Genomic DNA, 12,323 nt, shown 5'->3' with positions numbered 1-12,323 from the left:
AGGATGTTTGCAAATACTTTTGTTCTTTGCAATGTGCTGGACTCCCACATCATTGAAGATGGGGTTATTTGTGCAGCCTCATTGGCCAATTAGTTGTCTACCATCATTTTTGACAAGATATGGCAGGACTATAGAGCTTTGACCTAATCTATTAGCTGAGACTGCTTAGCTCTGTCCATACCAAGCTGTTTCCATTGCTTACCATACAAGTAGTCGTCTTGTAGCTTCATCAGGTTGGCATGTTCCAGGAGGTGGTTTCCCCACAAGCATTGAGCAGACAGGTGGCTATCAACAAGAGTAGGAAAGAAGCAGGAAGTGCAGGAGTCTTTGGGGTGTGTACCACACTCAAACCAGTACTCAACATTGGAGGCTGCTGATAGGTATGACACCTTGAAGGAATGGAGACAATGGCACCAATGGGCTATGCTTAGAGTGAATAAGTCACCTGGTCCATATAGCTTGCTAAACAATATGGGGATGGGCTTAGCAGAAGAGCTTGCCATAATCTTCCAATCTTCCTTGGCTATGGAGGAGGTGCCAGAAGATTGGAGGGTGGCTAATGTGACATCCTGGTTCAATAAAGAGTGCAAGAACATTCCTAGTAACTACAGGCTGGCTAGTTTAACATCCATGGTGGGTAAGATTAGAAAAATAAACAGGAAGAAAAAAATTATCAATAGGCAGCAGGAGGTTTGAGCTAATTAAGGAGTACCAGCATGCATTTGTAAAAAGCAGATCATGCATGAGAATTTAACTTGGATTAGTCAAGAACTAACAGAGAAGGTTGAAGAAGGGAATGCAGTGGACATTGTCTATATAGGTTTTAAGAAAACATTTTAGGAAAGCCTTAACATAGTATCACATAAAAGGCTGGTTAACAAAATTGAGGATCATAGAACATAAGGATCAGTGTTAGCCGAGATTGTAAAAAAAAACGTTGTCTCAAGGACAGAAAACAGTAAGTTGTGGTAAATAGTTGTTTTTCCAGACTGGAGGGATGGTAGACAGTGGAGTTCCCCAAGGGTTAGTGACTGGAACACTGTGTTTATCACTATACATAAAAATGTGGGAATGGAGAGCAAAATTTGCCAATATCAAACTTGGAGTGAGAGAAATAGAATGACAACAATCGACTGCAACAGGACAGAGTTAGGCTAGCAGAATAGGCAGACAATTATTGGAGAATTACGAGATGATGCATTTTGGTAGAAGGGATAGGGAGAGGCAATAGACTAAATGGCAGTTCTAAAGAGTTTGTAGGGCAGAGAGACCAGGGATTCATGTGCATTGATCTTTGAAGGTGGCAGGGCATATTGAGTGGTTAGCAAAGCATATGGATGGGATTTTGGTCTTCATAAATAGAGGTACTGAGTACAAGGTTCTTCAGTGTAGTTTCCTGGTCCAACCATCTTCAACTGCTTCATCAGTGGGCCTTTCATACATTATAAGCTCCCCCTCCTCCAAGAGTACACAGAAGCCCAGGGACTGATTAGTGTATGGGGGGAGGGGTGGCATTGAATAGGGACTGGTTAGTAGATGTGTTGGGGAAGGAGAAAGTTAGGCTTCATTGAGTCTTGTCACCAGGGAATATGCAGAATGTGGCTGAAACCTAAGTGCCCAGTGACTGTTGCATATTATGTTCTATGCAAATTCAGAAGCACTCCACATTCCCTGGTTGGAAGTAGTATGACTACACAGGCAGGTAAGTTTTTTACTTTGTGAATTAAGTCCATTTTATTTTAAAGTTATATTGTGTAGTAAAACCACAGTAAAACTGCAGCTTCTCAGGCTATGAATATTATTGTGTCCTTTGAAATCCTGTGGGAAATTTAAAAGTTTATTTGGCTCGTCTCATTAAAATCAATGATGTTAAGATGGCCTTTAGAGAACCTTGGTCTGGTGCTGCTATTGATCAGATATGCTGAATGCAAATGCAAGAATCATTATCTACTGCTTCCTGACCGAGGTTCATGAGTTGTAGCAACTCGGATGAAATAATGGATTGATAAGTACATAAAACAATAACTTTAAAAATACAAATGTGAACTTGTATGATACATAATATGGTGGTCTGTAATATACAAGCTTTAATACTGAATGTTACTATGCTGTTTTATTCTTGTTGGCATCTGGGGTCACATTAATGTAAGTGTTAAAATAGAGTCACGTTGAAAAATAATACGTAAAGCATTGTGTTAAAGGTGATTTCATCCTCATTCTGCCTGTCTTTAATCCTTCCATCATATTGACATGTGTCCTGTATCTGGATCACAGTCAAAACCTGGCAATCACCAAGTCCTCTATGCTTGCATCACCCCAGAACATTCCACAAAGGTTGATGGAAATGATCATTTCCCCATGATTTTACCCCCAAGGAGCAAACATCTGATCCAACAGGGTCCCTCTCTGAGAACCAAATACCAATTAGAACCAACAGCCTATCCAAATGAGACGCCTTAGTACAATCCCCATTTTAAATACTAGTACTGATCCTGGGATCCACAAAATGAATTATCCATCTTTCTGTTAAAAGTCCATGATATATTCAACGGAATGGCCCTTTATTTTCCAAAATCTACTGAAGTTGAACCATACCTCCACTATTTAATGAATCATCTTTCTTGTAAATTTCTAAAGAATTCCAATGGAAGGTTAAAATCTTCATCACTATGTGAGCATCCAGCTTTTCTTGCAGGAAACAACAGTGCCAAAGCTGTTTTCTTTTTGTTAGGGGCATAAACCACATGCACATATCCATTTCATTCTTCCACTGATCATGTGGTTCCAACTCCAAGAACATGGACCGATAATTTACACTTGCTTTCCTCCATTTTTCACAATGGCTACTAAGTTGGTGTTTTTCTGCCTTTTAAATCGTTTTGCTTAGCACAGTAAATCAAGGAATGTGATATTCTAGGAGATGCAAATTGTCAGACTTGGTGAAGCATTAGATACAAGCTTTGAATCTCAGCTGTGATTGCAACAATTTCCCTTGAGGTAGTGGTAGACCAGCACCAGAGAATGGCTTTGATTTTTCTAATTTAATAATGCAGATAGTTCTGGCCCATTCATGACTTGAGGAACAGGCACCCAAGATGTAGCAAACCACTGCAAGAGATACAGTAGATATATTGCAATATACATGGGATGGAACAACAAACATGCAGTGCCAGAGGTGCAGCATGCTGTCCATTTAATCTATCAAACTCATCAGAACAGCCTGTCCATTGACCTGAATCGTTAACTATTTCTGTCCCCTATTACGATCCAGTTAAGGACCATTAACCTTTAACAAGAAAGCAAACACCCAGTGATTTAACTAACAGACCTATGCCCCAGGAGTTCACGTTTTTAAAAACAAAATTTCATTGTTTTATAGAACAAATGAAAAAAAACTAAATGTGATTAAGTTAACACCAAGGCTTATACCCACATATGCTATGCTCTTAGCATTACTTCCCAAAGAATTCTCTTATTTGTCATAATATCTTAAAAGTTATTTACTTCTGTGGCATACTTTTGGAACTACCCAAAATCTTAAGGAAATTACTTTAATTCTCCTCAGTTCCAACCATTCTCAGGGGTAAAATTTTCATTTATGATTGCCAGGGTTGTAGACACCTCAGTCCCTTGTTCTGGTTACTTTCTCAACACATCCAAGCTAATCTGCTGCTTGCTTTCTTTTGCCACAAGACTCTGCGGACCACTGTAGATTTTTTCACCAGCTTCAAACTAGACAATTTTCCAGCTTTTTTCCCCTCGTGAAAATCAAACTGAGATTAAGTCCTATCCGCATTCCACATGGCGAGTGAAGAAGTTAGCTTTTTCTCTCCTTACAATGCAGGTCTAACTAACTGCCATTTACTATGACTATCTTTTCTCAGCTAGTTGCACCACATGCAAAATCCAAGCTGCAACTAAAAATCTCAGCAGACATCCAGATAAAAATGAAACCAGAGAATCTTCCTAAGCCCCACCATGTCCATGACAACATGGCATGCTCTGGGATACGCTCAAACCTTTAGGTTAAGTATCCCTTGTTTAAAATTCCTTTTGATCTGATGAAAGGAATGGATTTTATAACTCTTCAGGATTTACCAAACACGTTTTAAGTAAGTTAGCTCTAACTCCCAAAACAAAAAACATCTCTCTGGACTGCTCTTACCACAAGGATTGCCGACGTCATATTTCCAGTTCTTTAGTTATGTAAGCTTAACTTGCATTTATGACCTTATCTTTCTAGTTGTTAGCCTCTCAAGTCAACATGGCCCCAACCTTTTCACAGAATCAGAGTGCAGAAGGAGGCCCTTTGGCTCATCGAGTCTGTACTGACACGTGAGAAACACCTGACCTACCTAATCCCCTTTACCAGCACTTGGCCCATAACCTTGAATGTTATGACGTGCCAAGTGCTCATCCAGGTACTTTTTAAAGGATGTGAGGCAACCCACCTCCACCACCTTCCCAGGCAGGGCATTCTGGACCGTCACCACCCTCTGGGTAAAAACGTTTTTCCTCACATCCCCCTAAACCTCCTGCCCCTCACCTTGGACTTATGTGCCCTTGTGACTGACCCTTCAACTAAGGGGAACAGCTGCTCCCTATCCACCCTGTCCATGCCCCTCATAATCTTGTACACCTTGATCACATCACCCCTCAGTCTTCTCTGCTCCAAAGAGAAGACTTTTAAGTGTAATAAACTCCAAACTGGTTTGAATTACATCTACTGCAGGACTGCTTATCAGTTTTAACCAGATGCATCCATTTATCTACATTTAACGGTTTAACCTACAACCTAAAAATTATATTCCAAAACATGTGAACCATGAACTAGATGTTTGCAACACTCCACAGATGCTGCCAGACCTGCTGTTTACTTCCAGCATTGTGTGTATTTTTCCAAATTTCCAGCAGCTGTAGTAGCCTGCTTTTATGAAAGGGATAAGGAGCTATAGTCACAATCATAAATAAGTAATAGCTAGACCGCTGAATTGCAGTGTAACCTGCATTTAAAAATTCATGTACAGATTAAGCAATCAGGTTAAAAACATACAAACACAAGCAATTATGTAGTAACAAAAATAGAAAATTCAGCAAGTAACAGGAAAAAGTGCTGCACAGGATATTAAAGGAAGGGTAGTGTTGATTTAAAATTATATTTAAATTACAAACCATTCCAACATTGCTGAAGAGAGACACATCTAAGCTTTTCATCCTGCACTCATCAAGACACTTCACAAGAATGCCAATACAAGGGGAAAACAATAATTTATACTGTATGTAAAGAGAGTGCTGATTGGTTGGCAAATAGACTCAATCAGCACTCTCTTCACATACAACATAAATTGTTGTTTCCCCCTTATAATGGTATTCTTGCGAAGTGTCTTGATGAGTGCAAGATGGAAAGCTTAGACATGTCTCGTTTTTTTCAGCAATACTCAAATTCTGTCCTCCCAAACGACCATTCCAACATTAGTGGCACTGAAGCACATTTATTTGTCATCATTTAGGTACTTCATCGAGGACCTAAACCATATAAACAATAGAGCTACATCAGGAATTGGATCTCATGGGGTTGAATTTAATCAAACTTCTGAGTTGCCTTGATTGCACTGGTAATCAGTTCTGAAGTTATGTAGATCATAAGGGATTTTCTGAACTTAAGTACAAATATTAACTCTTTGTCTGTAGGGTTTTGAAATATCTGACACCAAGGACTTTGTCATATGACTGGTACTGAGGGCCTACAATCAATCTCAGCGCTCACTTCTGTATTCTTTTGATCTGTGCAGCCTGCAGCTGTGTGAAGCTAGAGTGCCATGCAGGAACAGTGTATTCAATCAAAGGACGGATGTAGCCAGTATACATCAACAACAGGGAGTTAGTTCTTTTTGCATTTTGAGAAAGCTTTTTGAGCCAAATACTAGCATAACCATACTAATGGTTAAAGCTCAGTTACTAGCGAGGGCAGAATAGGGAGCAATCGGAGGTGCTGAGTTAAAATAATTAAAGAGTGTTAGTTTACCTACTATAGTCGAAGCTATCAGTTGCAATTACCCAGGTGAGTGGCCTAATTGGTCACAATTCATAGTGGTTACAAGTCACTAAATTTGTCACCAGGTGTAATAATGACTTTAGAATCACTCACTCCTTACAGAAGCCGCCCAATTTTCATTTCCATCTAAAAATATCCAGTTTCTGTAACAAAACTTTGTAACTGATTTATGCATTCTCAATCATCCAATTGTTTCACTGACTCAGTCGTAGATACAGACACCATACGATAAGGCATAATGTTTGCTCAGGCACTTTCAGATCCTTCTCCCAATTCACTGCTGCTACATTGTGATGTGCATTACTTACTTAAGCAATACTTAACTACAAAGTCATGAACTCAACTGAAGCCATGCGTAGCTGGCATAACTGAGTCAGACTGTATGCAAGTCATCTGGCATGGGTTTACTAATTGATAGAATTGAGATAGCTTTGTTCACCAATTCCTAAGAAAAAATGACATACCTGATATTTAAAGTCAGCTGGGAGACATGTGATGTTTAACTACAAATGGGATGCCATGCTAACTACCATTGAAATTATTCTCTCTCCTCAGGTACTGTCCCCTCTTGCAAAACATGGTTACCATCGCCTCCTCAAAAAAAATCAACCTTGACCCCTATTTTACAAACTACCATCCCAAATACTTTTGAACTATTGGTCACCTCCCAAATCAATGTCCATTCTTCCTGCAACCACATAACTGAATTTATCAAGTTTCTGCTTTGCCACAGCACTACAATGGCCCTAATCAAGGACACAAATTGCATCCTCTGTTACTGTGATGGTGGTGTATTATTCACCCTCAGATGACATCTCCACAACATCTGCAACAGTCAACTACACCATTCTCCCCTAACACCTTTCCCTTGTTGACCAACTCAATGACACTTTCATTCCTCTGCTCTACTCATACCTACTAAATTGTAACCAGACTATCTCCAGCAACACTAAAACCATTAATTCTTGAGTTGCCAAAGATGTAACCTGGATCCCTTCCTTTGACCAGTATTGTGATTTATGGTCATTACAGACAAATATCCATGTTATGCAGGTGAATGGAAGAAATAATCTCACTGAATTTTTCCTCCCTCTGCATAGTTGATTAGTACCAGTAAATTAAATAAGCCAAATGAATACCCTGAACTGTATTTATGCAATCCTTCCTTGGGCCATAAACTTCTCTGGAAAACAAGATTTTGAAGAGGAATTAACTACAGCATCCTTGGAAAAAAATAGTTTGGCAAAGGCAATAGGCACATGGGGTCCAAATATATCCAATAATGCAGCACCCTCAGTACTGCACTTGTTTGCCTAGATTACATGCCTGAAGTGGGGCTGACATACAATGCAAACTTCATTTGTTTTTTTATCTGGCTAACTTATTTCTCTAGCCGACTTCAGGGAAAGAATTGTGATGTTACGGATGTAACCAGGAAATACAGTGACCAGGAAATGGCGATAATCAAGTTGCTATGTAAAAAGAGTAAGCAGAGGATAAAAGATGAGATATCCGAAACTTATTGGGACTGAGTGAAATATGTCAATCATATCTGACTAATAGTTATGTGTGAAATCTTCCATTGTTTCCTATCCAGAATGTAAATTCCTTTGTAATTAAGCTTCTTGTAGAAAATTCCTTGAAATACACAACAGGTCCCTCAGCATCTGCAAAGAGAAGAGACAGATTAACGTTTCAAAATATTACGTTCTTTCTCCTTACAGATGCTGACAAATCTGTGTACTTCAGTTCTTATTTCTGATTTTCAGTACTTCTAGTTGATTTTTATTTCAACTTTGTTATTTATAAATGATGAAAACATAGAAGCAAACCTCAACAAGTTCACAAAGAAATCAAGCTCCAGCTACGTTGGACTATGGAAAAACTCAAGATCAAGGGGCTGCCATAGGCTCAATTCACAAGTGGTTTATTCAGGTGAAAAGTTTGGTCAAAGAGGTGGGTTTTAGGATACTACTAGAACCAATAGATAAAAACAAAAAACTGCGGATGCTGGAAATCCAAAACAAAAACAGAATTACCTGGAAAAACTCAGCAGGTCCGGCAGCATCAGCAGAAAAGAAGAGGTAAAAGTCTTGGCGATAGAGTGGCTGGGTGGTCAGAAACTCATCTCAGAGACAAATACAACACCAGGGTTGTGAGCGGTCTTGCTTTAGCACCAGGCAGTTGGTAGGGAAGGGATGGAGTCAGTGGCTCAGGAACCAAACCTAGTGTTGTCAGGATATGTGTGGAACATGACTGTTTTTGGAGGAGGTTGCCAATGGGCAGCATGTAAAAGGAGGTATAGGAGGGGGCCATGGGAAACTCTTGGGGTAATGGTAGAGGAGCTAGAACACAGAATTGTAGAATCACAGAATTGTTATAGTGCAGAAGTAGGCCATTTGGCCCATCGTATCTGCACCAGCTCTCCGAATGAGCCACTCAACCAGAACCATATCCCCACCTTCTCCCTGTAACCCTGCATATTCTTCCTTTTCAGATAACAGTCTAGAGAGTCAGAATTGGTACATAAGAGCAGACATTGCAAGTGATTCGCTGGCTACAATTGTATGTATAAGAATGGTACCTGCAGACTATGGTTGCAAGTTCCACTCCAGAGATAACACAATATCTAGGCTGATATTTCAGGGCAGTACTGTGTGCGCGCTGTACTGATGGAGACAAAGCTCTTTGGAAAAAACGTTAAACAGAACTTCCAATTGCCCCCTCAAGTGCACATACAAAAATGGCACTTTTCAACTACTTGAAGAAAGCAGATATACTCTCCTGATGCCCTGAAGGCACCACAATAACAGATGTGGTCTTTCATCTACCTGTAGTTTATGAAATTTTTGCAAATTTTAAAAAGAGAATTGTACTTATATATTGCCTTTTACAACCACAGGACATCCCAAAGCACTTTACAGGCTGAAGTACTTTTTGAAGTGTAGTCACTGTTATAACGTAGAAAATACAGTAGCCACTTTGCACACAGCGAACTCCCACAAACAGCAATGTGACAATGACCAGGCAATAAATTGATTGCAATGTTGATTAAGTATTAAATATTGCCCAGGCAACCAGGGAAAACTTCCAGCTCTTTCTCAAAATAATGCCCTAGAATCTTTTACATCCAGTGGTCAGATAGAGCCATGGTTTCTTGTCTCACAATACGCCCAGCAGTGCAGTGCTGCCCTGGTAGATTGTGGTGCTCAAACCCTGAACCCACAATTTTCTGACTCAAGAGATGAGTGGTACAAACTGAGCCACAGCTCACATCACTTATCCTTCCATTACAACAGTGAGTAGAATTCGAACTCTCTCATTAGCTGTGGAAGGCTTTACCACATCCTGAGAACACAAAAGATGCTATTTAAATCCGTCACCATCAACATCACAAGCTCACAAACTGAACAAGAGCAGCCACTGTGGCCACAAGAGCAGGTCAGAGGCTGGACAATTCTCAGGTGAGTAACTACCATCTACAAGGCACAACTTGGGAGTGTGATAGAATACTCTCCATTTGCCTGGATGAGTGCAACTCCAACAACCCTCAAGAAGCTCAACACGAACCAGGACAAAACAGCCTGCTTGATTGGAACCCCATCCTCCACCTTAAACATTCACTCCATCGACAACCCACGCACAGTGGTGGTAACGTGTACCATCTGCAAGGTGCACTGCAGCAACTCACCAAGAATCCTTCAACAGCAACTTCCAAACCCACAACCTCTACCATCTGGAAGGACAAGGGCAGCAGATGGATGGGCAATACCACTACCTGCAAGCAACCCTCCAAACCATCCCAACTTGGAAATATATCATTGTTCCTTCACTGTCACTGGGTTAAAATCCTGGAACTCCCCTTCTTAACACAGGTATACCTACACCAGATGGACTGCAGTGGCTCAGGGCAACAGCTCACCATCACCTTCTCAAGTGCAGTTAGGGATCAGCAATGCTCACATCGTATGAAAGAATTCGAAAAATGCATTTCCTTTTTTCCCTATTTAGTTATTTATCTCAATACAGGTACATTTGTCCACACTTATTAACAGCTGGAGCACAGGAGCAATAATCCAAGTCCTTATCAAGTGAATGGTATTCACACATTTTTTAATATGGGGTGGGGAAAAGAGTGCCATGAGGCATCGAGTTTCCTTAATATAAATTCTTACTCAAAACTAAACCAAAATATCCCAAAACAAAGTGTTTATTTGAAAAAGGCTTCATGATTAATGATTCATTCTTAGAAAAATACACTTTTTTTGAAGCTGTGGCTAGAAGAAAAGACTGAAAATATTCATTCCTTCTCTCTCGTAGGGAACTGGAGGAAGAGGGCAGAGTCCGAGTGGTTAGAGAAAAAAAAGCACTCTGGTAAATTTAATGACCAAGTGTTAGCCATAGCTCAGCTGATAGCACTCTTGCCTCCAAGTCAGAAGGTTATGAGATAGAGTCCCACTCCAGGACTCGAGCGTGAAAATCAAGGCTGACAATCCAGTGCTGCGTTGTCAGAAGTGTCAGCTTTTGGTGGACGTAAGAACCCAGGCACTATTTTGAAAAAGGGCAGGGATGTTATCCCTGGTGCCCTGGCCAATATTTATCCCTCAATCAACATCACCAAAACAGCTTGTCTAGTTATCATGTTGCTGTTTCTGGGAGTTTGCTATAACTAGCTGCTGTTTCCAACAATACACTTCAAAAGTGCTTCATTGGCTGTAAAGAACTACAAGATGCCCTGAGGTCATAAAAGGTGCTATATAAATGCCAGTCTCTCTTTTATTGTGCTCAAGGGCTTGAGCACTTCAGAATTCTCTGCCCCAGGAGGAAGCAAATACTCAAGTATATTCAAGACTGAGATCGCTAGGTTTTTCAGCACTTTGTGAATCAAGGGGTGCAGGGATAGGATGGGAAAGTGGAGTTGATGTAGTTCAATCATGATCTTATTGAATGGTCAAGCGGACCAGTTGGCCTACAACTGGTCCTATTTATGTGCTTAAGTACACAAAATGGATGGGAAGTGAAAATAATTTATTTAACCGTAGGAAGTCAGGTGGTTTTCCATTTCCACTAGAGCTTTTAAGGTATTTGTGCATTGTAAAAATAGAGACCAAGGTAAACATACAGTTCTCTGGCTGGCTCAACTTGGCGAGCGCAAAACACTGTGGATGCTGGAAATCTGAAATAAAAACCGAATCAAGCTGAAAACACTCAGCAGATCCTGGTAGTATCTGTGGAGAGAGGAAAAAAAAAACAGGAGTTCATCATTCAGATCTGCGACCTTTTGCCAGAACTGGAGGGGGGGGGGGGGGGGGGAGAAAATTTAGAGGAGATGTCTGCCTGTCCACTTGCTTAAAACCTGGTGACATCCCATTTTCCCCCCAATTCTGGCAAAAGGTCACCCATCTGAAATCATTAACTCGTGTCCCGCCCCCGCCCCCGCCCCCCCCTCCACATAATGCTGCCAGATTTGCTGAGTATTTCCAGCATTCTCTTTTTTGTTTCTTTTTTTTTTATTATTGGCAATATTAATGCGTCAATTTAATTTAGCATCAAGGAAGCTGCACCTTCTCATGGGGCCTTAGGAACCACTGGCCCCATGCGTTTCTTCTGACCCAAAACGGGTGCGGGTAATAAAGGCAAACAGGTTCCGAAGCGCCAAAGCCGACTGGGATTTATATAATTTAATTCCTTTCAACGGAACAAAAACGTCCCGAAGTGATTCTTAAATCGGATTAACGGGGGGGGGGGGGAGGGGAGAGGAAGAGGGGGCTACAAAATAATCGAATCGCCCAACACCGGAAATGAAAAAAAAAACATCCGCCAACACGAGGGTCCTCCTCCCCACTAAATTCAACGGCATCACGGCGTCTCCACTCACCTCGTTGTTTATGTTCATCGGCACCGCCGCTGCCATCTTGCCCGCGCCCGCTTTCCTTGGAACCGAAGCTCACCCCCTCCCCCCACCCCACGGCGCTCGCGCTGTTCAACGGAAGGGAGCCCTGCTGCAGCGCGCGCTGCTCAACGGAACGAAGCCCCTCCCACCAGCGCTCGCGCTGTTCAACAGAAGGGAGCCCTGCTGCAGCTCGCGCTGCTCAACGGAACGAAGCCCCTCCCACCAGCGCTCGCGCTGTTCAACAGAAGGGAGCCCTGCTGCAGCTCGCGCTGCTCAACGGAACGAAGCCCCTCCCACCAGCGCTCGCGCTGTTCAACGGAAGGAAACCCTACTACAGCTGGCGCTGTTCAATGGAACGAAGCCCCTCCCACCAGC

General features: G+C 41.5%; 1 protein-coding gene across 2 annotated transcripts in view; it reads right to left on the bottom strand.

Moving 5' to 3' along the window:
- Positions 1–12,046, bottom strand: part of srfbp1 (serum response factor binding protein 1) — a 247,360-nt gene extending 235,314 nt beyond the window's left edge. The window contains exons 1-2 of one of the 2 annotated variants that reach the window (XM_041185872.1): positions 11,934–12,010; positions 11,178–11,283 (exon numbers count right to left, since the gene is read on the bottom strand). Coding sequence is in view for 1 of the 2 variants with exons in the window: in XM_041185871.1 (XP_041041805.1) it covers positions 11,934–11,969 (36 nt within the window). In the remaining variant the exon portion in view is untranslated. Of the gene's footprint in view, positions 1–11,177; positions 11,284–11,933 lie in introns of both variants that reach the window. The other variant, XM_041185871.1, reaches the window with a different exon arrangement.
- Positions 12,047–12,323: the final 277 nt, after the last annotated feature.

The sequence above is a fragment of the Carcharodon carcharias genome, chromosome 4 (genome assembly GCF_017639515.1).
Source record: "Carcharodon carcharias isolate sCarCar2 chromosome 4, sCarCar2.pri, whole genome shotgun sequence".
NCBI lineage: Eukaryota > Metazoa > Chordata > Chondrichthyes > Lamniformes > Lamnidae > Carcharodon > Carcharodon carcharias.
Note: the sequence above shows the minus strand (reverse complement) of the source record. Positions and strands in the feature narration are given on the sequence as shown.